Source organism: Apteryx mantelli, chromosome 4 (assembly GCF_036417845.1).
Source record: "Apteryx mantelli isolate bAptMan1 chromosome 4, bAptMan1.hap1, whole genome shotgun sequence".
Lineage (NCBI taxonomy): Eukaryota > Metazoa > Chordata > Aves > Apterygiformes > Apterygidae > Apteryx > Apteryx mantelli.
The window spans coordinates 53,252,687-53,278,753 of record NC_089981.1 but is presented as its reverse complement, the minus strand read 5'-3'; the positions used below and the strand labels follow the sequence as shown (position 1 = coordinate 53,278,753).

Here is a 26,067-nt window from a genome sequence, read left to right as displayed (position 1 = left end):
CTCCATATTTTTCCCTTTAAAAATACCCTCAATAGTACGCCATCCAGCACGTCCCAGTCTCACCCCATAGCTTCAGTGGAGAGATGGATCAGGACCAGCAGAGGGAGGATGGAATTCATTTTACAGAGTTAACAGACTCACATTGCAACAACTGCCTCAAGTAATTTTCCTTAAAAACAAACAAACAAAAAAAAACTTCTTCCTAGCCTACCAAGGGGAAGAATCTGCAGTTTCCCAGAACAGTGCCAAGCTCCATTGACTGCTGTGGAGCAACTTGAGGGCTGAAGTACTCTCATGTGCACACTTCTCTCATAACTTCAATCCAGGCTTGAACAGACAAAGCTGACAGTCAGTAGAAAGGAAGAAGTCTTTGCAATCATCCTTCCTGCATCAAGAAGGGCTGGGTTCCTCTCCTCTATCCTCCTGTTGATACGTAGCTCCAAAGCAAAGGCTGATAGAGAAGTTTCTTTCTAGTAAGACTCTTCTAATAAGAGTTTAGCCAACAAACATTTAATAGCAAGCAGCTATTTAAACCTGTAAAAGACAGGCAGACTTGGTACTACAGGAAAGTGAATTGCAGTGGAATATGCAAAACCCAAATAAACCAATAAACCTGGCAACTGAGATATGTGATCAGCTATGCAGGATTTCAGTGCTACCAGAGACCTTGGGAGAAGTCTGCAGTCCCTATACAGATCCAATGGCAACCCTTTCTATGCAAATCCATTCTCTCCTCTGCCTTTGTTGTATCCTACTTATGGCAATTTGCAGCTATCCCTGGGCAGTCACTTTGTGATTACTGGCTCAGCTTTCAAGAATTGCAGGAAACAAAAGTAAAACTAACTATTCCCTACTAGCACCAGGCTTACTGGATCCAGGGATGGGCTGGATTACAAGATACTTGACACAGTGGGAAATTGGGAAGCGATACAGAAATGAACTGTCACTGAGAACTCTCTCAAGGAAAGAGCACTGAGGTCTGAAGCTGTTTTGGAGATCTGGGAAAGGCAAGCAAGATACTTCAACACTGCTGGTGCAATCAGCAGCAGCTCAAGCTCTTCTTAAGAACAGCTCATTAAAAATAGGAATTTGTTTTAGAAGAAAGATCCAACTGTTCTCTCTAAATTGTAGTTAGTTTTACACCACAGAGAGGAACAGTATCCCATTCCTTTCATGAAGACAAACTAATAATGAAAAATTTGAGCATTCTCCTTCTCTTACAGGACTTAAACCATGTTCATCAGAACTGCTTCCCCAAACAATCTACTTATGTCTGTGGCCACACTCTAATAGGTACTCTGAGAGGAAGATTTCCTCAGTGCATGCTGAAGGGGCCCTACCAACACGGGATGGGTGACAAATACATGGGTGATGTGCATCCGTGTATTTGTTGATAAACACATGAAATCTTCCCACCCTCTAGAGAAGACAGAAACATTTGACCAGGTGAGAAGGAAAAAACTTTACAAGTACTCACTATTTCCTCAAGTAGGTGAGATTGTATGTATGAAGCAGCTCCTTTTTCCTTCAGTGAATAACCAGCCTGCTCCTCTAAAACTACATGAAGCAAAATAAGACTCTTGGGTTGACAGAGTATATTTCCTTTCTCCAAGATAGGCAGATATGGAATAAAATTAAAATATATTATCAGTGGTTGTAAATCTCTGGCAACAGTAACCACCACACATATTGCAGGAAGTCAGTCTTTGTCTAGAATTAGCTCTATGTCTCCAGTGAAGTATTGTTGTTCACAGAGATTTTAACTTGAGACCCTGGAATGAGCAATTTTGATAAGTCTGTTGTTCCAGTGGAAAATATGGACTGGCAAAGATGTGTTTCTCACTGAATCAAATGATTCTGATCAGGTAGCCAACACGACTGCAGAACAATTTCAGGTATTTGTTTTTCTATGTTGAGAAAAGTCTTGTCCTAGATAAACTGGTAGGGTCACAACACCAGCAAGTGCCAAAACCAGACCTATCTTTCCAGCTTACATACCTAGAGAACACACCAGGCCTTATTTGCACTTGGATTTAACTGGCCTGTTTGGCAATCAAGTCAAGTGGGAGGGAAAGGGGAAAGCTCACAAAGGTTTTTAAGTGTCAGATGCACTTGCTGAATCTTTCTTACTTTGCAGGGCTGTTATGATGTAGCTTTGATCAGCTGGTCTGTGACTACACCTGGTGAAAGGGCCCTGCCAACCAGAAGGAAAATGCAAGCATCATGTCCCAGAGGATGCTGTGCTGGCAGACAGCATTGCTGCATTGCTACCTGAGCCTCAGCAGGTCTACTCCTGCCTCATTAACAGCTTTCGTGTTAGCCAAATGTCCTCCATTTTAAGAGTCATCTTTTTAACATCCAGCTTCCAAGGGGTCCCCAATTCAGTCTCTGCTTGCACTACCCCTCAGGCTTCTCCCCTCTTTAAATCCTTGTTCTCCAGTGACCAGCACTTACTCCAAGTAGACTGTGCAAAGCAAGGTATGGAAAGCCTGATCTCTGTAAACATGAGCAGAGAGTGGCTTCCCATACTGCTGCAGCAAAGTCAGTATCATGTACCACTCCTGTCCCTCTGGGTAACTCTGTAGTGCACATGCTTAAAGAAACAATACAAAAACAAAAACAATTCTTCCCTCTCCCTCTAAAAAGCCCCCCCCCCCTTAAAACCTGACCCCTAAAATATAACTTGAGATTCATTTATATGAATTCTCAGTCATCCTGGACAAACATATCACCCTAGCTCTAGCTAGAAAAATAACACAAGAGGGGAAAAAAGAGTTTTCTCACATAAACCCTCATTATGCTGAAAGATGGTGGTTGTGAACATATGCAAATGAAAAAAAGCTTTGGGACCTGTTTCAGGGAGCTAAAGCACATTTTGCCACAGTAAAGCAGGATGCAAGTCAAGAGAATGGGGCTGGGAAAGAGGGAGAAAGTCCAAATATAACTGTGTTCAGCAAATTGTTACCAGACACTACAGTGCAATGATGAGATTATACAAAAAAACTGAAAAAATTAATTAGAGAAGGACATGCAGAGAGGGGTGGAGGAGAAAGCACATGTGCAAGTAAACTACTCTTCCCATACAGTAATGCTTATTTTTCAGAGTGGACTAAGAGCAGAAGAATTCCTCAACACCTGAAGTCGACATTTGTAACAGTACTGAACAGTAGTTCTCTGGACAGATCTTAAGCTAGTTTTATAATTTGAGATTTACAACAAGTTGCAGTGGAAATATGGAAACTCTCTGAAGAATATAAAGGATGTGTTGCTTTACTGATAATACTTTATCCAAGTAGTCACTGGGTTTGTCAATTAACAATATTTAAGGCTACACAGAAGTACTTCATTTGGTAGGTAATTCCCTTGTGCTGGTCTAATAGTGTCAGTCATATAGACAAACTTCTGAGCAATAAAAACCAGGAACTCTTAGAAGATCTCCCTTGAAATAATATTACTGCTGCTAGTCAATATATGCTTACAGCAGCCTCCACCTATTACTTAGTAGAGTAATGGACAGACTGCTGGTACAGTGTATGTGTCAAACTAGTTGCTAATTAATTTCCCTGTCAAATCCTGAAGCAAATTATCAGATGCCTGGGACCTAAGCTTTCCTGACCAACCATATTATAGTAATAGAAAAGAAAAACAAAACAAAATAAACACCCATCGTAAAACTAATAAAAACATATACATTAGCATTGTAGGAGAATGATGCTTGGGTCTTATTCCATAGTTTTCAGCTCCATGCTGGCTTACAGGCGCAGCAATCACTGAACTGGAAGCAAACAATTGCAGACACTGAATAGCCACCAGTAACTCCAAGCAGGGTTTTGAAGAATGCTCTTACAGAAACAATTTTGCCTATTTGGGGCAAGGAGAAAGAACAACCTCATGTGAGAGATCTGCAACTGGTGCTCAATGAAAAGATTTAAGAGATCAAATTTCTTTGTGATTTTCTCTCACAAAAGATCCAAGAAAATAAGCAGTAACCCATGCAGAAAACAAGCAACCCACTGGATATAAGTTACTTGAGTATTTCTGTTGCTAAAAAGAACTTTCTTCATGGGGGAATCAAGCATCTCTACTCTGGAAGATACCCAAAGGACGTTTAGAGCCATCAATCCCAGACATCCTTTCTAACTAGCAGCCAAAATGACAAACTCCTGCACTGTATTATTGACTAGGAAACAGTAGAGGAAGCTGTTAGTCTAATACCTGCCTCTCTTGCGCAGAGGTTACCGGCGTGGGGAACCAGCAGCAAGCGTTACCAAACACACCCACATTCTAACTTTCCTTCAACAGTGTTGGACAAGAGCTCCCTGCCTCATGAGGCAGCAAGCAGCAAAGAAGAGTCCATAAAAACCCCGAACTTGAAGGCGAGTATAAGAATTTCACAGAGTCCTCACATCCGGCCGGCGGTGTGCATGTCTCTCCCCAGAAACAGTGTTTGTTCAGTGCTCCCTGCAGGCTGGATGTGGCCTGAAACAGGTGGGCGAAGCTCACCTCTGCCCAGTGTGGTTCCTGTTCGCCTCCCCATTTAAGGCCAAGTTGTGTAGAAAGAGAAAAAGCTGCCACCACGCTTGATTTCTGTTCTGCTGATGCTGTAGAGGAGAACAGTTGAAACAAAGTTATTTATATTTCTAAAATTGCAACATACCACTTCTCTTTTCCAAAAACAACTCAGTTACACTTTTCAAGAGCAGACACTTTAATCCCATCAGCATAACAAGGGGGTGCACAGAGGGATGAGGGGAGAGAGGGAAATGATAAGTTCTCCAGAAATAATTGTAGCTCTAACATTACAAAAAGAAAAGAGCAGACCCTTTATGCATTGTGCACAAGAGGATTAAACTTTTTTTTGCTTGTAGGATTTTGCAGAGTTTAGCCAAGTGCTGTTTTTAATCAGATTGGCTTCTGAGCCTTTCAAAAGCCCCAGCTGCATGAACAAACAACCTTTTTTTTTTTTTAAAAAAGCACCCCCCTTCACCCCAAAAGTAAAAAAAAAAAAAAAAAGAAAAAGAAATATAACTGGTGATCCATCTGTAAGTGATTTGACACCGTGAAGGTCAAAGGGTTAATCTTCAATTTAAACCACACTGCTGAGACAGCAAAAGTCTGATTTCATCTAGTACAAGAAAACACATTCGTGCACACACACACTCCCTCACCCTTCCCCCACCACATTTTCCTTCCCAGCATCTCCAAGATAATACTGCCCTTTTTATAGCCACTTTTGACAGTAAGCCATAAATAATCAGCCTTGGAGCCCTTTCCTACTGACTGGAGCCAATTAAACCTTAAGCAAGAACATACTTGAAAACACACAAAAAACCAAAACCAAGAGGTTATTTCAGGTCCCATTGTCAAGGAAGAAACATGGGAGTTGAGTTTCAGGGGGACACCAGACTATATAATGCAGCCTTTGGGCAAGGACACTGTTCCTTCTTTTGTTATATGTAATCACCTCTGCAAAAGTGGCTCCTATTATCCCCCCACCTTCCCGCACTTTAATGGCATCTCATACAAACAGGTGGGTTTCTCTTTACACTGCCCTGCTTGGGATACTATTTCACCTCAATAACCAACCCTCAATTAGAAGCCAGTCTTTGTTTTCTCATCCCAAATTCCACATTTGCTAAGCAGGACTCATCATTTCTGAAAAACAAAACAAAACAGCCCCAATTCCTCCCTCCCCCACAAATCCCCAGCAGACAAGGAAACAGAAGACTGGCTTCCAATAACTTTGCCTCAGTGCACAGGAGTTCATAATGGAGCACTGAAGCATATTATATGAACAAGATGTTTCAACTTAGATTAGCCCAACAGGGCAGAACCATATGATTGCAAGGCATTCTTTATATGATCATAAATGAGAGAGAGTTGCAACTGGAGTTAGTATATTGGAGATACGTCAATGGACAGCTCTCCAAAGCTTTCCCAAATATTCATTATATGATGTTCACATTTCAGCATAAGTAGATCTGTGTCATTTGAATCAAAAGTACACACAAAACAGGGTTCAGAAAGCCTGTGTTAACTTGCATCTTAGCAATGGTTCATTCTTCTTACTTTCAAGACTTAAAAGTTGTCTTCTGGATTTAGAACACTTCATACAGATCTAAACACACATCTCAACATCACTGAGCATAACCCACAGACAGGAACTCTAGAGCCTCATATCTTTTATTTCAGAATATCCAGTCCCTGGGTTCAGTCTGCACTGATTGTCTATACATTGTTAGGTTTATAAATGCATATATATACATGTATGCTTGCATATAAATATGTACATATACATACAAATATATACACACACATAGAGCATTGCTAGGTTTATACGTTAAAGCAATCTTTTATAAGTATTCTCTAGGGCTGGGTTACGAAAACCTAAATTGGTCTCAAAAAGCAAGATGTTTGTTGTTTTGCTATTCACCTCTTAACTTCACCAGACTTGTCCTTCTTTGTCAAACTCCAGGGATTTTTCTCACCCTCCTCCTCAGAGCCACATTTCCAAACCTGCTTGAACATGCATGTGCAACCACAATGGCCCAATGACATCTAGATACCATGTTTTTATCAAGCTATTACAGCTCAAGCCAAATGCTCTTTAAACAGAGACATTCAGGGTAGCATGTGAACACAATACCTTCTTCTAGGCAGTTTCCACAAACAGCAAACTATGCTAGGAGAGCACAGTGGACATGCACACTGCAGATGTTGCTGTCACAGATTATTTCTTTCCATTGACAACAAAAATGGTAACTAAGCGTCTTAAAGGGAATTAGTATGTAAGTGTAAAAGGAAACGTAAAAAGGTGTTTCAAAATTTTTATCTAAAAGGTAAAATTGAAATATATCAGAATTTAACTGGTGACCCCTCTTCAACAGAAGTTCTCATGGAGTTTTATAAAAAGTGTTCATTTGGGGGCAGACAAGAGGGGATGTGCTAATCTGACTTGTGACAAAAGAACAAATACATATATCAGAAAGAATTTCTGCAGTCTAGTTGGAGGCCTGTAGCTAGCGGTGTCCCCCAGCAGTCAGTACTGGGTCCAGTCTTGTTCAACTTCTTCATCAATGACCTGGATGAAGGGACAGAGTGCACCCTCAGCAAGTTTGCTGACCATACAAAACTGGGAGGAGTGGCGGATACACCGGAGGGCTGTGCTGCCATTCAGAGAGACCTGGACAGGCTGGAGAGGTGGGCGGAGAGGAACCTCATGAACTTCAACAAAGGCAAGCGCAGGGTCCTGCACCTGGGGAGGAATAACCCCATGCACCATTACAGGTTGGGGGTTGACCTGCTGGAAAGCAGCTCTGCCGAGAAGGACCTGGGAGTGCTGGTGGACACCAAGTCAAGCATGAGGCAGCAATGTGCCCTTGTGGCCAAGAAGGCCAATGGTATCCTGGGGTGCATGAGGAAGAGTGTTGCCAGCAGGTCGAGGGAGGTGATTCTCCCCCTCTCCTCAGCCCTGATGAGGCCACATCTGGAGTACTGCGTCCAGTTCTGGGCTCCCCAGTACAAGAGGGATGTGGCACTACTGGAGCAAGTCCAGCGAAGGGCTACAAAGATGATTAGGGGACTGGAACATCTCTCTTATGAGGAAAGGCTGAGAGAGCTGGGCCTGTTTAGCCTGGAGAAGAGAAGGCTGAGAGAAGATCTTATTAACGTGTACAAGTATCTGAAGGGAGGGTGTCGAGAGGATGGGGCCAGACTCTTTTCAGTGGTGCCGAGCGACAGGACGCGAGGCAATGGGCACAAACTGAAACACAGACACTTCCATCTGAACATGAGGAAAAACTTTTTCACTGTGAGGGTGACAGAGCCCTGGAACAGGTTGCCCAGAGAGGTTGTGGAGTTTCCTTCTCCGGAGATATTCAAAACACGCCTGGACGCAATCCTGTGCAATGTGCTCTAGGTGACCCTGCTTGAGCAGGGGGGTTGGACTTGATGATCTCCAGAGGTCCCTTCCAAACTCAACGATTCTGTGATTAATATTCCACTTAATGTAGGAGGCTGCTTTGAGCTTCTCACACACTACAACAGATTTCTAAATGTTCATCTCTGTCCTTCCCTCTCCTCAAATTTTCAAGGTCAACTTAGAAGTAAAGGATTACATGTGCTTTGCTGTGACAGGTAAAAAAAGTCATGCTGAGAGAAAAAGGCGGAAGGATAGAGCTCCTCCTGGGTTTTGGGGGGAGAAGAAGTTTTTGTTTTTGTTTTGTAAATAAGAGATTTAGGTATCTTCTTTTGGAAGAGTCACAGCCCTGCAAGAGCACCAGTGGGATGCAGTATCACAAGTACTGAGAAAACAAACTCTAAAGACATATTTTTAGTTCAAACTCTATTGTGTTTATTCACTATCTATTTAAGCCACTTTTTTGGTGCAACATTCTTTTGCTTCTCCAGTTAAAAATGTTTCCCACTATTTACCTAAGACACTCAGTGAGATTTCTGTGCAAGGAAAAGCCGAATAGGAATTATTTCAACCCAGTTTCCCCTTGCTTATAAAAAGCATAAAGAGAACCTCAAATCACAATATGAAGGACATGATATCATTAATTTTGTTTTCAAAAAATGGCAGCACAAGGCAGGTAAACGGTAGCCTACAGGTAACTAGCAGGCCAAGGGCAGATTTCCAGGTTTTATTCCTAGACCATAGGGCTTCTATTTTCCTGGGTCCATATTCAGTCAGCATTTCCTTCCTCCAGCTGTGGTACCACAAACACTCACTGGCTTGCATACTGAAGAGCCTGTTTTCACTGTCTTCTCCTTACCCTAGTGTTGGAAAGTGAACTAGAGCAAGAAAATGGTCCAAGCCAGGACTAATATGGCAAAAACATTATCTTTACTATTGATCAGGTCATCCTGATCCATCTGATTCACATCATCCTGTAGTCAAACTGATGCTTGTGCCAGCACAACAGAAAGGCAATCTGCAAACAAGCGCAAGCGGGGACTGCCTCCTTCAATGGGAAGCCTAGCTAGCAGGGTTTACAGAATTATGGCTTCCCTTCTGGGCTGGTTTGCTTTCTGTGGCACTAATTCAGTGTGGGACAAGAGCCACAGAATGGAAAAGGCAGATATTCTTTGCAATAGAGATAGAGAAAACAATTTACGGAAAGAACTGTCCAAGCCTAAAACAGTTCTTTTTGCAGGTTTCAGTAGCTTTTCCCTAGATATGCCTCTGCTAAGACCAAAATACTCAAATATCTCTTCTTTTTTTTTTGTGGTATAATTCAGCTGCCAGGAAGTATGGAAAACCCAGGAGAATGACTCCATGAATTCTGCATCTGATTTTTCAGATGTGATGAGCTCCAAGTCAATTCTTGCAGTGTTCAATGACTCAACCAGTATGACTATTGTGGCACAGGTTTATATTTTTCCTAAGCTTCACTATGTTGACTTAGCCCTCACCAAAACAATTCAATCCTCAGACTCACTGTTGCAGAAAAGTGTCAGAGATGAACATTTTGCTACATCCCTGAGATAGCAGCACAGTGAATATTTTGAACTTCCTTTTCCAAGAAGGAAAGAAGCCTCTTTGGCCCTCTACCCTAACTGTGACTAAAGCAGACTGGAGTTGTGAATACAGTAAGTCAACACAAAGCTGGAAACACATAAAACCATTTCCTATTGCAGCTGCTGCTTTTTAAAGGGGATATCCCTAAGAGACTGTCTGTCCAACATGCTAGGATGAATGCTTCAGTGAGTCACAAGAAAGGCCATTTTACAGGAAAAGTGTCCTATGCAACAACAGTACATTAACAAAGCCTATTTCATGAACTGTACTGATGAAAGCCAGAATACTGGTAAATGAACAGCAAGAACCCTGCTGGAACCAAATGGAGGAGGAACAAAGCTGACCCGAAGTTTATTCCCTCTCAGTAATTAATATTCCCAATAAATGTTTCACACTGTGAGTGTACAGATACCCGTCTGTCACATATCAAATAGCACCCCAAATGTCAAAAGCATTTTTACTCCTACCAAGCTCCTGAATGCGGTATTTTCAAGGAAATATTAGTAAAGGCAATATACGCTTAAAGAAAACATTTGTCCCTTTGACACAGCTCCTTGAATCTTTGGGCATAAATGATTAGTAGATGAATAAAATTCACTCTGTGTCCAATACAGAGGTGCCATGAATATCCCTCCTTAAAAAATAAAGAGCATGCTCATCATATAGACATACTGTATGTGGGTGTGGTACATTCCTATTGCAAACACAGAAACATGCACCTGTCAACCCTCTTCATTTCATGGGCAGCTTTTGACTTTGCTTCATGGTTTCTAGATGTTAAGGGTCCTGATCCTATCACATCTTGAAGGATCAAAATATGGCTGTAAATGGCAATATTACAGCAAAAGAAGAATACTGGCGTATGTGCACATAAAAACCCCATTCTTTCTTTAATGACTAATACAAACATTAGCAATAAGTTGTTGGGATCTTACTTATTTACTGCAAACAAAAATACTTGCACACCAGGAGCAGTTGCTGACTCATTGCTGAAAGCTGTTTTGGCTGCCAGGTGGCTGGAGGCATATTGTGCTACCATAAAATATGCTTCAGTTTAGACAGGCTGGAAAGTCACAGCTCCCAAGGCAACTGAGGTCACAGAAGGTGTCCCCAGTTGGAAAAAGAAATGCAGGCAAACACAAATCTTTCCAGCTGTGGCATCTAATGACCAAAGAATAGTGCACATGTAAAAGCAGTAGGAAAACAAGGAGATAGTAACAGAGAGCAACTGAAAAAGGAGTTAAGCAGCAAGATTTCTCACAGCCACACAGAAAGGAGGACAAGGATCCTGCTCAAGGATCTTGATCCTTCTGACTTGCAAACCACAGGGCTCTGTTACGCAGAACTAAATCCGTGGTAGCGGGAGAAGCTGTCACAAGTAGTGTTTCCTTTCCTAAAGCCTCAGTTAGGCTTTATGAAACAAGATAGTCAACATGTGTGGGTTGAGGTGGGGGGATTATACAGAAATGGGTGCAGAGAAATCCAGAAAGGAGAGATCCAGGGCGCAGGAAATGGGAGACACGTGAAACCTACGTATGAGGCTCCCTGGGCCGAGGGAGCAGCAATGGGAACAGCACTGACCCTCCCCACAGAGGGAGATCTTCTGGTCCGAGCCGCAAACAGCTCTGTTTATAACCCCAAACCTGCTCTAGGCACAGCCTAGCAGGTGAGCCCTTTCTTAACTTTCTTGTAATTCAAAACAAGCAGCAGCCCGGCAGTGCCTTCCTCTTCAGCCTGAGCCTACAGGAAGTGGAAGCAGACAGGCACCATGGCAACAGCCAGCTGACTTGCAACCTGGAAAGGGCAACTACCGGCCAGGACTTTCCCAGGCCCACAGCGCTTCCCCTCCTGCACACCCTGGAGGGCATGTGGAGTTATTTTCCACTGCGGGGGGGAGAAGAGGAGGGTAAATAAGAGCCTTGTATTTCCATATAACTGCACCTGCTTTTGCTTCCTACCCCTCAGTGCAGTGCCAGGGCAAGATCCTCTCCCACGTCATCTGGGGTAGATGAGGGCGTGGAAAACAGATGTCCAGATCTTGCCTTCACTTCCGCATTGAGAGGTGGGGAGGAGCTCATCTGAAAGGATGGGCACCTTTGGCCTGCCCCCTCCTTAAACCAAGCAGGGATGGGAAGAGGAGAAGGTCTCCCTCCTGGGCTGGAGCCTGCCCGCACTGCAGTCACCTCCCCAGCAGACACGCACCCCCCACGCTCACCATTTCAGACAGGAAGCAGAGGCAAATTTATTTACTCAGCACTTAAACTAACTCCGAGTGTGAACCAACAGAGCTGTTTTACAGCTTGCCTTGTTTGTAATCTAATCTGCATATGCAATTGGGACAAACTGACCTGTATTTCTCATCGATTCCACCAAGGAGCATGAACCCAGAGGTGCTCCTGAAACCATTCAGTGCACTAGAAACACTCCTAAGTGATTGAAGCGTACCTCAGGTTTTTGTTTAATGCAAAACTTCCAGGAGTTTTGCGGGAAAAATCCTGGGGCGGGGGGAGGCCAGAGAGGCAGAGGGTGACGGCCTGGGCGCAGGGCTGGCCGGCTCCGAGGGCAGCTGCAGGCAGGTGCAGCGCTGGAGCCTGTGGGCAAGGCAGCCTCTTGTCAGCAGTTCTGATGACTCAGAGGCTAAATTTAGAGAGCGATATAAACACAGCAGCCACAGCGCAAACACTGCCCAGCAGATCCATTCTCACGCACAGCTGTCCGCATCCACTCGTCCTCGCTCGGCAAAGACAGCGTGCCCTTTGAGGGCTCTCTCCTCTCTGCTTTAAGGGTTTTTCAGTGGGTTGCTGAAGGTGCAAGCTCCCCATCACCCACATCTTGTGACACGTTACATCAGAAAACCTGATTAGGGTTAGTAGAAGTTGCCTCACTGCTTTTATTTTTAGATTATTGTTATTCTTTCTGCTGTGGTGCAGTCCTCAAAGTTTCCTTTGCCTTTGGCAAGGGTAGCTACCAAAAAAAAAAAAAAGACATTATAAAAGGCTAGCAGGACATTCCTCTTCAATGGCTTGAAACAAAGGCGGGCTCTGCAGTTGGGCCCTCACTTTCCTGCCTTTCCACCATAAAATTTAATTGAGTAAAATACAAACACACACACACCTCTCCATAAATAATCATTCCAAACATCTCATCAACCCCCTAAGAGATGGCAGTATCTTAACAAGATCAACCAATCTAAGCAGAGGACTGGAGGCAGAACGACTGGGTTCCAATCGGTGATCACTGCATGATCTCAGACAAGTTACAACCTGCATTTCCTAATCTCTGCTGCTTAAAAAAAAAAAAAAGGATATTACTGCAATTATTTCTTAATTGAAAAACAATTTCTCAACTGTGGTACAGTGCTACAAATAAAAAGCACATTGCTACTGTCCTAGCTAGCATGGTGCTCTGGGAGTCAAGGAAATGCAGTAGTCTACAAAACACTGGGGTTTTACAGGAGAATAAGAAGCACTGTAGGTTATTTATATCACTGAATGATATTGCAGGTAATGTTAGAAATACTGTAAATCAATTCAGCATGTATCACTTGTACTGTCCCAAAGAATTAGTTCATAATTTTTTACTGCGGACAATCTTTATATTTTAAGGTTGTAGCCTCCTGCCCTAAAACATTTCAGTCCCTCATTTCCTGCCAAGTGAAGGATTCACAGCAGCCAGTTACAGCAACTCTTATGTCTCTCCTGTCACCAGGCTCCCTTATCCTCTGACCACTTCCTCTACCAGACCTGAGCAGGAAGTTTTGTTTTTAAACATTGCCCCCTATTTTAGAGGGGGGACAAAGGCATTAAAGTCTTTTGTCTGCTGAAGGTGGGGAGAAAAAGAATAGATTAGGCTGATAGAAAAGTTTTGTCTTTTTTAAACGAATACGTAATAGTTGTACTGTGTCAAGGTTCATTTAGACCTGCCTCCAATGTGAGTGAGTGGCCTTATGTTGCTGCCTGAGAAAAAGCAAAGACAGAGCAAGTATATGCAAGAGCTCCCCCTAATACTCTTTCAGCATTTAAGTTTAGGACTTCCTGAGCCAGATGAGATTTCTACCTATTGAGTGACCCCTTCAATGGCCAGAAACTTCTCCAGGTTCCTCTTGAAGCCAGGTGAAGTGCTGGCACACACTATCCCCTGGCAAGGAGTTCCACAGATCTATTGCACAAAAACTACCTTATTTACATTGAACTGTCTCCTACTAGCTTAATTTGATTTTGCCTAGTTCTTGTGCCGGGAGAAATAATAAGGCTACCCACCTCCTTCATGCCACATTTGATTTCTGTTTAAGATTTCTACCATATCCTACTTGCTTTGTATCTTTTTCAGGCTTAAGAGTGCTAGCTCATTCATTCTTTTCTCCTATGGAAGTTGTCCCTTCTTGCACTTCTCTGAACCTTTTCCAGTTCTGCTGTATCATTTTTGGAGGAAGGGAACCAGAACTGCATGTAATATTCAAGATATAGGAGATATACAGTGGCATAATTTATACAGTGGCATAATTATGTTCTTGTTCTCCATTTCCTCTGACAACTCTTCAAAGAATATTGTTTCAGATCAGACTTGAAATCAGCCCAGCAAGTTTCTATTAACCTGGCTGTCATTACTCAGCTCCACAGTTAGCAGGACTTGGGAAAGATCAGACCAGGGGCTAGGCAAGGGGCAACAGGTCGCCATGTCATTTTTAGGCATAGGAGAAGGCACTTCTAAGTCATCTCTTCCTTCTGACAAACTAATTGTCATTTGTCTGAGATGGAAAGATCTAAGAAAAAAATTAAGAAATCTACCTCCACTTCCCCATATCAAGATCCTGACTCCACTGTGTGATCTCCTCAGTTTCCTATGAATACTTCATTCCTTGAGCCTGAGATCACAACCCCATAGTCCTGTAAGCACTTTGCTCCACATCTCCATCTCCCCAACCTCATATCCACCTTATCCTTTGCCCTCCCAATTGGAGGCCTCCATCCTCTGACCACTTATGGAACTCTCAACCCGGTACTTTCTTCCTTGCCATGCTCCTGCATCCTCAGCCAGAAATTCAAGTTGTAGACCAATTGGCATCCCACAGACAGTAGAGCCAAACAGGAAATCCACTGCTTTGCACAGCAGCAGCTGGGACCAGCAAACCCATATTAGCTGCAGAGGAGATCTTGCTGTAACGCACTTACCAACTCAGGAAATAAGTGGATGAAAGCACTTAAGTCTCAAAGAGACTACAGGTACAGGTAAAGTTAGAAGTTGCTACTGTCATAGGTTCAGCTGCAGGACAATTTGGAAATCTCTACATTACCTTATTAGGAAGCTTTTCTGAATAATTTTCTAAAATATAAAGTCATCATAAAGGACAGTTTCCAGCAAACAATTTCAGTTAAAAAGCTTCACCAGAAAAATTCCCTGAATGTCCTGAGTGTCTACAATGGAGAAAGCCTGATGGAGTTTGGGATAAACAATTCACATGTAGTGCCGTGCACCCACTGTCCCACGCTGAGAACTCTTTGACAACATACACACTGGCACTGTTGCATAAGCAGAAGTGTCTCAGAGGAGGCCTCAATAATTCTCATGAGAGATAGAGGGGAAAAATATGCAAAATGTAACCAGTTTCACTTTCAGAGGAAAATAACTTTTCCTCCCAGACATTTTCAGTGTCATTAACTTAAAACAAATGGGTAGATTTCTAGTAGTCTGTCCACAACTGTTGTGAATATAGGCATTCAGACTCTGCCTGCTGCTTGGACCCATCACACAATGACAGCAAAGGGGTTATTTGTTGAACAGAACAGGGAATTTCCAGAAACAGTTTTCTATAGCTAGATTCATGGTTACTTTTTGAGCATGGTCAGCATATCTAAATCAACTGCAAGATTCCTGATGTGCTGGAAAGGGGCTTTGTTGTTGTTTTTAATGCACTTATTTACTCAAGAAAGCTCAGCTCTGATTCAGCATCTGGTTCTTATTGAGCCTCAGCTTTTTTTAAACTAAGCTTTCCAGATGGGTTGACTGAAGCACAAGGAGGTCAAGAGACTTGTCTGAGGTCATACAGCAAGTCAGTGGCTCTGCTTGGACTGCAGCCCAGAACTGTTCAAGGCTACCACTCCTTAGCTCTTAAAGAGACAATTTTATCCCCTGTTAAGTGATCTTATCATTGTGAAGAAGAGATTTGATAAAACTGGTCCCCCTCAAATCTGCAGCCTGCTTAGAAACAGTTATTTTATTCAGGAAAAAAAACTGTAGTGTTCCAATGTCTTAACGGAGCAAGCTGAACTAAGGGGTGTGATACTAATATACAGTCTAATTCACCTCACTCTTATATAACCTATGTGCTCCTATAGGGGCTTTGCACTACAGCCACTGCCTCTAGTTCTCTATTCATGTTCCATCTAGCAGTATGTCCGATCATGAAATACATCCTCAGTTCAGCACAAGTTAAAGCCCCTTCTCAAGGCAAGAGAATTCAAATGCACTCAGGATCTAAGGAGGAGCTCAAGCACTTGTTCCCATGGCCTTGACAAGTAGGGCACAGGCAGCACATTGCAGCTGACTGACCAAATACTGTAAGCTCAGCTCCACCCTCCATAACCACAGAGTGCATCTTTAAGCTCAGTTATAGGCTAGGATACAGCAAGCACTTCAGATGGAGGGCACACAGACCCCATGGCAAGCCCAGCCTTCCCCCTAACAGTGCATACTTGCTCCAACTCAAGCAAGATGCGATTGGTATAAGGTTCTCCCTCAGGAAGCATGGTTTGGCTCTACCTTTGTTTTCTAAGGGTAGAGTGAGGAAGTTGTTGTGGAGGGAACATTGCCAGAAGCTACACAGACAGGTAAGAGGTACTAAAGAGCTGGAGCTAACATAGATGAGTCCCACATGTCATTCTGTGGAGCCCTTTGCAAATTGGACTAACCTGTAGCAGACTCTGCTACTTCACAATGCAGAGCTTTGCTCAAGTCTTTCCAATAGTAAGTTCAGCACCTTAAAGATTAAAGCTGCAGAGTGCTAGAGAATGTTGCATTATTGTTCTAGCACTGTTCTAAGAATAAAAATGCCAGGTCTTAAGTTATTGTATTGTTTAATATACTAATAGGAAATGAAACCCTGAAAATGGTGTACACACCAAAAGAGAGCATAGGTGCGGCCAACTTTCTTGTTCTTATGAGATACATACCCAAAAATCTTTTGTATGGCCAAGAACCACAAAATAAATACCACATAGCTCAGGGAGCCCAGGGAAGAGATAACTGTGACTCTCCAGGGTTCCCGATGTGGGATGGGATTAGACCAGGTGTGCAGCTGGGTCCAATGACAACTAGGTGACGTCAGCCTCAGTAGCTACTGCCCCTTCAGTTCCTCTTGATGCCAGGGATGTACAGTAACCAGCAGCCTTTGCGTCAACATAGTCCTGCTGCTGCAGCAGGGCAGGCACCATACCTGAACTGCTGGAGAGCCTTGCAGAACTCAAGAGCCATGTGAGGCAACTCTTGAGCTAGCTGGATGCATTAATCTAAAACCAAAAGCCCTTCCTAACTCCTATTGAAGGAGCACATACTTTTTCTATTCACAGGTTCAAAGATAAAACATTTTGTAGGCTCCAAAAAGAGGCACAGCCTCGTGAGAACTAGGCTTGCTCTCTCTCAGGACTTCACAAGACCACACTGGTGTGACTAACTTCGTGGTATTCTAAACCTGATTCCAGACACCACTCTGGAAATAGTTGGTTTTGACCAAATGTTTGAGACAAGCTGGAATGGGGCACCAACTTCTGAGATTAGTTTCACAGCAAGACAAATGACAGCCCAGTTTTCCATGTCTCAGAGATTACCCCTTCTCCAAACCACAATGCATTGTAAACCAGTTCATGTGTCTCCAGAGGCAGACTGCTGCTTCAGCAACAAGCTGGGAAGAGTCACTGCATGCAGGACAGGGGGGCTTCTGCACATGAGATCTGTGCCAAAAGCCAAAGGAAATCCTCCATGCAGGGTTAGGAGGGAAGGGACTGGGCACAACAACAAAACACTGTGTGGAACAGTGCCTTGGACACTAATATGTGGCTCAGTATTCAGTTTCCCTGACAAACAAGAAAGAATCCCTTAACAGATCCAAATGCCAAGGCCTATCCCAGGGTCAGGCTGTGGAGAACCACTGGCTGAACTATTCCATCTTTGGGTTAAATTTGATTTTTTTTTTGTTTAATTTAAATGGCTCCCCCTCCTTTACAACTTGTTGCTCTTCCAGTTCAAACAAAGACAGCAGAGCTCCTCCTCTGCTGGCTGCACAATGGGGTAGTGCAGGCATTTGCTTTTGTTTACTAACTCTCCCACATGCTTGGCTGACACGCAATTCGCCTGGCCCAGCAGTCCTGGCTGCAGTCCTGTGCATGGTGCTCAGAGCCCCTGCAGCACATGCAGCTCGCCTGAGGCTGAGTGACAGCAAAGAGCCAGACCAAGGGCAATTTTAGTGGGCCTTTTTGGGGGGGCATTCTTGGATGCATTTCCCAGACATTAGATAGGTTCGTTCCCCAGATGAAAGGGGTCAAGTTACAACCAGTTCCACAGCTTCACTTCAGGGCTCCTCACAGGGATGGTTAACCTTCCCTTTGCTACACAGAGTGGAGCCTTGAGCTGTTGGGGGTGAAAAGGTAGCAGTGGGGAAAACCCCATTCAACCAAACACAACATATGTTAAAAGGCTCATGGTAGACTTATTTCTTTTTGCAGAATGATATTCATAGCCCAAAACAACCTACATTTCTACAAATAAACTTCCTGTTACAGCTCCTTTAATCCTTCTGCTGCTGGAGGATGCCCAGCAGTTCTGGAGTCCCAGAATTCCCTCATCTCTTTCATGTCACAAAGAGCACCAAAACCCTGCCCAGCCACAAGCCATATTCTCTGACCAGGACAGAGATCCTCACTTACCTTTGAGAAGAACTGCAACAGAGCCCATAGCTAACAAAGTCTAGAGCAACTCACTTAGAGTGAGAGTTTTCTGTCACTCTCTGAAGTCAGCAAGAGTGTCAGCTTCTTCACATGCAAGTGGATACACACTCTCCTTGTTGGGCTTGCATAAAGTGGAAAAAGGGCTCCTTGTACTGCACTTGGGCCATCTCTGCCAAACTTTGCACAAGCTGGGATTTCCATTTCTTCACTATTCAACAGGGGAAGGAGGGCAAGGAAGGAAGAATCAGGGTTTTAAGGGGCGTTTTTTTTGCTTTGTTTCTTTGAAGAGAACAGTTTCTTCTTTTTTAAAGAAAACAAAAACAAGATTCTGGAGTGTGGTTTTCAAACCCGATGGCATCTTACAGCTGTCTTTTGTTGTGAGGAAGTTAGTCACAAGTCTGAGAGACACTAACTAGGACTGTCTCGAGAGGAGTTACTAGCAAGTCTAGCATGATCTAAATATACTTCTCAACATTTGAGACTGCTACCCCTAGACAATACGGAGCATCAAAACAGACTCCAGGCTTCTTGCCATTGCCAAGATGAGGAGCTGAGATAAGCCAGAGAGGCCACTTGTGCCACAGAAGAGAAGATGCTCAGGGTGAAGAGAGTAGAGAAGAGTAAAAGCTGTAATAGAAAGCCAGGGGAAGAGTCCTGGAGAAAGCTTCAGTGACCCTGTCACTGATCAACTGCAAGAGCTGGAATAGCAACCACTAATGTCAAATGGGATACTTTGCCAAGTAGTAAATGCAACCCCACACATCCTCTTCCCTCTATCAATCCGTCTTTAGGAAGAGTCATCAATCTAGCATAAACAGAATACATAGTGGGGCCCCAGACATTTTATTGCTGCCAGCAGTCTACCGCCTTAGATGACAGCCTGCTTAGCTGATGCCTGGAGCCAGCCTTCTAGAGCACCACTCTGGGATAACTGACTCCCCACCTTCCCCTCCAGAAACACCTTACCCTCTGTACGTGGAGCCGGTGAAACTGGTCTGCAATGCACTGCAACTTCCGTGCAATCTGCACCTCCACATGTGCTTCACGCTGGCCTTCCTGAGGCTCCTCTTGGAGATGTGGATCCAATGCAAAGCCAACTGGAGGAGCGTGTAAACGGTAACCAGCATTCCCTACAAAACAGAGATAAGAGGAGTCATTCTTCCAGCACAAAGAACAACTCTTCAGTACATTTCATGGAGGAAAGGGCTGCACATAATCCTAAATTTTTGACTCATCTTAAAGTCCAGCTTCTGAAGCCCAAACAATGACTATGCACTATAAGCATGCAATAAAATATTTGCTCAGCTTTTAAGTAGCTTTATATTGATTAAGCAGAGCATTGTGTTTCTTCCCATAATCAAACAGCTGGCAAGATCTTACACTCAGTTCTTTTTGCTTATTCACAGTTCAGCCAAGTGCTGAAATTCTTTTTAATGACAATTTTACAGTTTTACATCATCTCTGCCTCAAGTAGTCTCCCATTAAAGGTTGCTGTATCCTTTCTGTCAGGCTTTTCTCACTTTTCTGGCATTTAGGGGGACTGACTTGAATTAAAGTTGAACTGGATACACAAAACTGAGTGGCATCCCATCAGTTACTAGTAAAACACTGGACAGACATCCTACTTATCCAACAACCTTTACTTCAGGAAAGGGTCTAAAAGTTGTCCCATTAAGTGTGAACTTTTGCATTTCCCCTCTCTCCACTGAGAATTCCTAGGAGTCTTCTTATGTGGATGAGACAGCACAAGAGGTTATGAAAATGCAAGCAAATAGCAGGATACGAGGCATGGTGAGCGCTTAAATGTCTATCAGTAAAATAAAATGCGACAGAATAAAGCCAAAAAAGAAAAATGGGAGTATCAAAGAGCAGAAGCAATGAGCAAGCGCCTGGTTCCCACAGTGGGCAAGTAAGGGTAAGAAAGTATAAGCTGTCTTCCCCAGGGAGTAGGACAACAGCAAAATAACTGGAGTCCTTTAATTAAACACCCTAATGAAAGAATCCTTGCCTGACTGAGGAAGTGCTAAATGGACAGTTTCCTTTCTGCAAAGCTGGTGACACTGGAGTGCTCTTACCATAGAAGAGTCTCCGGGGCTCTTCAGTGACTCCACAAGGCAACATAACATCCTGACTGGAAGAGGACGGGCTGAGTGTTTGAGTTGCCTTGTCCTGCTGCTCGGGATGCCTGCTACCGGGACCACAGCAATGTGTGAGGGGGAATAGTTGAAACCTCCCCAGAAGGCAGCTGTAGGACTGGTTCTGTGTGAAAATGCCAGTTGCAGTCATCTCACCAGGCTGACCTGCAAGTCCAAAGTCATCAGAGTGAAACACGTCATCGTCCAGCCCATCCAGGCTAGAATAGTCCTCTTCCAGGTAGCTGGGGCGATCCATCGCTCCTGCAATAAAAGGACATTTGAGGAAACAGCTAAGACACAACAAGAATGCAGCCCAGGAGAGAATGCCTTCTGCTCCAACAGGAAAATACAGCTCTTTCTTCCATGCCTGCTTCCCTCTCGGTGCTGTCCATCTGCACGGGCAGGAGAGATGAGTGACTCAGTGATGAGGATCAGGGCTTTGTGGGAAGTCCTGGTGTGCTGGGCCAGACAGCACAGAAGCTACCAAGTGTCTAAGGCTCCATCCATGGCTCCCATTCCACAACTGGTCACAATGAGGGAGCCAACAACCTACCACAGCAGGTAGAAACTGAAAATACATTGTCTTAAAAATCATCTCCAATCCCTCAAAGTGCCCTGTGCCAGTCAGCCTCTTTGAGATTTGTTTTGCTTTAGCCTGCTGTTTTTGAACTCTGTGGAACCCCATTCATTTTTTCCCCCCATCTATTATTTATTGAAGTATAGCTTTGTAATCACAAGGCTGCAATGCCAGCCTTTTAAGAAACTCTAAGGGTTGCAAAACTCGCTGGCAAAGCTGCTTCTGTTAAGCTCTCCATAACTTTTTCCCTGTATAAGGGCCAACTTTCCCTTCAAGTTTTCATTTCTTCTCTCACCTCAACTAATGAAATGTCCCAAACTTGGCAACCCAATGACTTCATTAACCTTCTTACCCTAAAGTAAATCTGCATTATTGGTGCACTCTGTTACTAAAGAAAAAAAACATTTGCTGGTGTCAGTGTTTAAAGCAGGACTTCCATAGTTGTCACCGTGAACCTTTCTGAGCTCTGTTGCAGCACAAAACTGGACAAAGAAGATGGTGAAGGAAAAAAAACCCACCACCCACCACCACCACCAAAACCACATCAAACCCTAAGTCACAATTTCAGGGCTCTTTGCAAACATACAGTAATTAGAAACAGTTTTACCAAAGAAGCCATGAGTCCCTTTTACTTGTTACCTGTGCATCTAACCCAAATGGAAGACAGTCTCCTAAGAGATCCATCTCCAGGATTTCCACCCAGTTCCAAACAAGGCAGTGAAATTCAACTCTTCATGTCTCTTCCTTTGCTCTGGTTTGTGAAGCATTTAACAGAACGGAAGACTAGCAAGAGGAATTTCAGGCCTGAAGGAGACATTAATAACAACTTTATAAGGTTGTGGTCAGTGCTCCCCTTGGTACTCACATCTCCCCCCAGGTGAATGATACTCACCACACCAGCATGTTAGAGGAGACAAAGGGACTGAGCAGTGCAAGAACTGTTTGTGCAAGGCTCTAACTTTGGCACTACAGCTTTTCAAGCTATTGCCACTCAGCAGTTCACTCCAGCCCAGCCACAATCTCCAAAGAAGAGTTTGCAGAACAGGACAGATACCAGCACCACAGCTGATCCAGATCTGCTGGATGACAGCAGTGCTATCTTGGCATAACCTTTTCTTCAGTGGCTTAAAGTAGTGCACCAAAATGAGTTACAGGCATAGAGACACAGGGATAGATCTTCTGCCAGCTCTTCTGTTGGCTCACTCTCACCTGACAGAAAGGCAAGGTGATAATATATTTTGTCTTTGCAGCAAGATTTGCCAGATCTCATCTGTCAGAGCCCCACTGGGATGCATGCATTCATTGCAATAAAGCGCAACAGAGATGCAAAGCTAACAGGCAGACCAAATGCTTAAAAGAGGGTTTAGAAAGCAGGAAGGTTTCCTCTGCCTCTCACACTAGTCACACTCTATTCCAGAGCTCTTAGAGAATGCTAAAGAGAGAATGCAAAGAGTAGTCTAAAGGATAACTTACCCTAAAATTCAATTAACTTCTTTCCATGATCTTAAAATGTAACTCATTCAAAGAGCCACAGAAATTGAGAGATGCCATTTCTCATCCAGGAGGTACATTGAACAAGCTGGGCTCTGAAGGCTCTGCAAGATGTGGAGGCCTGCACACAGAAGCCTGCACATCTGCAATATACTTTTACTCACAGCGCTTCCATGAGAAAGCAAGAAACCCTCCTAGCTGAGAAAGCCAGCGTGGCGTCAATGAAATTCTTACACGCTGCAATCACATGCCTACTCTGACAAACGGAGGGGGCAGGAAAGCCAGAGGGAGGGCTCAGCAGACACGTGCGTGCCAGCTTCCCAAAACAAAGCTGGTCGGTCTCACTTTAGGACTGAGAAGTTCTTTTAACTCTTCCATTTCCTCTCTGTTGCGGGCCCCGACACCGCAGAATCACTCCCGCCCGAAGGGTTTAGACGCTGCTTCTCTGTTCAGCAGGAGGTAGCGCAGGAAGCTTAGCCTGACGGAGCAGCTCAGGAGGGGAAACGCTCGCTCTCAGCGCGCCTCTAAACCACCGCACGTGTCCAGCGTCGCACGCGTGAGCCACCACAGCGAAGAGCGACTCCTGACGCGCAGCGTCTACCGGAGTCACCAGCACAGCATCGGTGCGTTTCCTCACGACAGTCAGGGATCATTTACCTCGGTAAATCTCCGCCTGCTCCACGCTAAGCGCGTTCCCGGCACCGTTCGCATAGCAGCGGGTGCCAGAGGCGGGGGACAAGCGCCCTGGCCCTGCGGCTGCTCCTGCCGCGCTCGCTACGAGCGAACGAGCTCCGTGCAGCCGAGGAAAGCCAGTTATGAGCCGTGAGCGCGGGCCGCAAGGCAAGGAGCGGCAGGCCCGCGCGGGTGCGCGCACACACCCGCGGGCCCCCGCAGCCTGCGCACCCCCACGCGCGCCGGCCCGCCCCCCGACGCCGGCGGGACCCCGGGCCCCGCAGCGGGGCGGGAGTCGCCTCGCACCGCTGCCGCCACCGCTGTCACGAGCGCGCCCGGCCTCTGCGCCCCCGGCGCGGAGGAGGCCGCCCCGGTGGGGGAAGGAGGGGGCCGCCCGGCACTCACCGGGAAGCGGGGCGGCCGGACCGGGCGTCGCGCGGGGCCGGGGCGTCCCGGGAGCGGGAGCGGGAGCCGCCGCCGCCGCCGCCGCCGCGCCTCCTCGCCGCCAAACTGCCCCTGCGGCCCGGCGGCCCGCGAACAGCTGACGGGAGCCCCGCCCCCGTGGCGTCACGCGCCGTGTCCCCGCCCCCCGCCGCCGGCCGGCCAATGGCGCGGCGCCGAGGCGCGGCCCCGCGCGGTGGGGTCAGGGCGCGAGGGGCAACGGCCGCGGCGCGGGGGTGGGGTGGGGGCTGCGGCCGGGCGCCGAGGCGGGGGGAGCCGAGGCGGGGGGAGCCGGCGGCGGCGGCTGGGCCCGCCGCAGGCCCGGCCTCCCGGGGCGCGGGGGCTCCGTGACCTCAGGGAAAGCGTGAATCGCTGAGCCACCTCCTGCTCTTCCGCCCCCTTGTTTGCTAGTGACGGGAGCTTTACAACGCACGGCAAGAGCTAGGCGCACACGGGCGGGCAGTACTTAAGGACGTTATGCGTCTCTGAAAGAGAAGAGAGGGAGATTAAGTTCACTCCCGAGGTCTGAGGGGAGCACGAGGGAACTGTGCCCGGCGAAGGAGCTGCCCAGGGTGCTATGCTGCCCGGGGAGGTGGTGGGGCCCAGACAGAAATTGGGATTATTATCCTCAGCACTGTGGTTAGAAGTCTCCTCTGGGAGGGCCGGACTGCAGTGCAAACAGACAGGAGAGACAGCTCCATTTGTATATACCGTGTGGGCGAAGGACAGCACAGCAGGTGTCTGGATGTCTCGGAGACAAGGGCATTAGTGTGTTAGGTATTAGGCATGTTACTAGTATGTTCGTCCATGAGTGGCAACTGTAGGTACCCCATCCAAAATCACAGTGACTGAAGTATTTAACTGGCGAGGCTCACTGAACCCAGCCCGGAGAAGGTCACAGGAGGAGCCCACGGTAGTTTGCCTCACCTTGCTAGCAGTGAGCTCCCAACCTTTCTGGCCACAGGCCTGGAAAGAAGATGCAGCTCCCTGGAGGCTAAGGAGAGGCTTTGGCCCCGCCAACCATGCTGCTTTCCAGCGAGACAGGAGTGCGCAGGCCAGAGATGGGACTGGTTAGGAAGGGGAGCAGTCTTCACATACAAACTGTTTTTCCATCACTAATCTTTGTGGAAAAGTGAATTGCTCTATGCTATTTCAGGTGGGAACGAGGAGAAAAAATGTTTACATCTGTTAACATTCAGCGAGACTCACTATGCAAACAGTGTTTGCTTTAGGGCCCTGTGAGGCCACTCTTAGCCTGATCCTACTTCCCTCGTAATGGTCCTGAGTCTGAGAGCAGAGCCATTGAGACCGATGGGCTAGGAAGTTGTTGGCTAGGTTTAAAACTGATGGGAATCTGACTCCAGCAACTGCTAGTTATTTTCAAAAAAAACCTGTTATTTGCCAGCTTTAAATGATTTAATAGACTCCCTTGATTTTTAAAGCCTGAATATTGCTGTACTAGGGTCAAGGAATGCTTTACAGCATTTCATACCCATGCCTGGATATGAGTAATGTGCACAACTAAACAGAATAAATAAGCATAAACTCTCGGTAATGCCTTCTATGAAACTCAGTCAGTGAGAAGATTAAAAAAGGAAACAAAACCAAGCCTCAAACTCCAAACAACAGCTTACTGTTGTTTTACCTTACTCTGCCATTGTTTTTATTTCTAGGTTGTAGACTGCTTCCCCTAAAATCAATAGCAAAACTCTCTCTGACTTCAGAGGTGCAGGATCAAGCTCCTCAACACAGAACAACACTGTCATGTTGCTTTAAAACCTACGTAACAAGATCACTTGGAAGGGAGATTTGAAAACCCAGCTGGCAGCTGAGTAATGTTAATTGCTGTCAAATCTGCCACACAGATACTGAAGTTTGTAACTTAAACTCAGGGGAGGGGTTAGATTGGAAACTGATTACTAGTCAGGTGAGGCAAACAACTGTGGGATCTTCATACAGCAATCTCCTGACTGGGTTCTGTGAGCCTCGCTGGTTAAATACTTCAGAGTCACTGTGACTGTGAATGGGGTATTTGCAAATGCCAGTAATAGATCAACAAACTAGTGACATGCATCCTCTCCAGAAACTTGTCTCTTTATGGTTCTTGTTCCAGAGCTCATGTCTACTCTTTTATTTGTGTGAAGAAGGGTTGAGCTTTTGCTCCGTTACAAGGAGACCAGCACATGTCCAACTTGTATGTCACCATCAAGTGAGAAAGAAACAGGACTGGTTTCTTTCTTTTTCAGTAAGGGGCTGAACTCAAAGTTAATTAAGCCTAGCTGTTCACTT

The 26,067-nt window shown here is 45.3% G+C and overlaps 1 protein-coding gene across 4 annotated transcripts; it reads right to left on the bottom strand.

Annotated features, from left to right (window-relative positions):
• Window positions 1-211: 211 nt before the first annotated feature.
• On the bottom strand, window positions 212-23,809 carry BMF (Bcl2 modifying factor). 4 transcript variants are annotated; one of them, XM_013940959.2, is made up of 5 exons: window positions 22,067-22,438; window positions 21,814-21,978; window positions 20,538-20,858; window positions 19,429-19,592; window positions 212-4,601 (listed from the first exon to the last, which is right to left on the bottom strand). In XM_013940959.2, exons 3-5 carry the CDS (start codon window positions 20,851-20,853, stop codon window positions 4,500-4,502), a joined length of 582 nt encoding a protein of 193 aa, XP_013796413.1. In that variant the 5' UTR covers window positions 20,854-20,858; window positions 21,814-21,978; window positions 22,067-22,438; the 3' UTR covers window positions 212-4,499. The 4 variants fall into 4 exon arrangements, with proteins under 4 accessions (XP_013796413.1, XP_067152713.1, XP_067152714.1 ...); XM_067296613.1 differs by lacking the exon at window positions 212-4,601 and adding an exon at window positions 12,423-12,487; XM_067296615.1 differs by lacking the exon at window positions 212-4,601 and adding an exon at window positions 18,651-18,670.
• Between the last annotated feature and the right edge of the window lie 2,258 nt (window positions 23,810-26,067).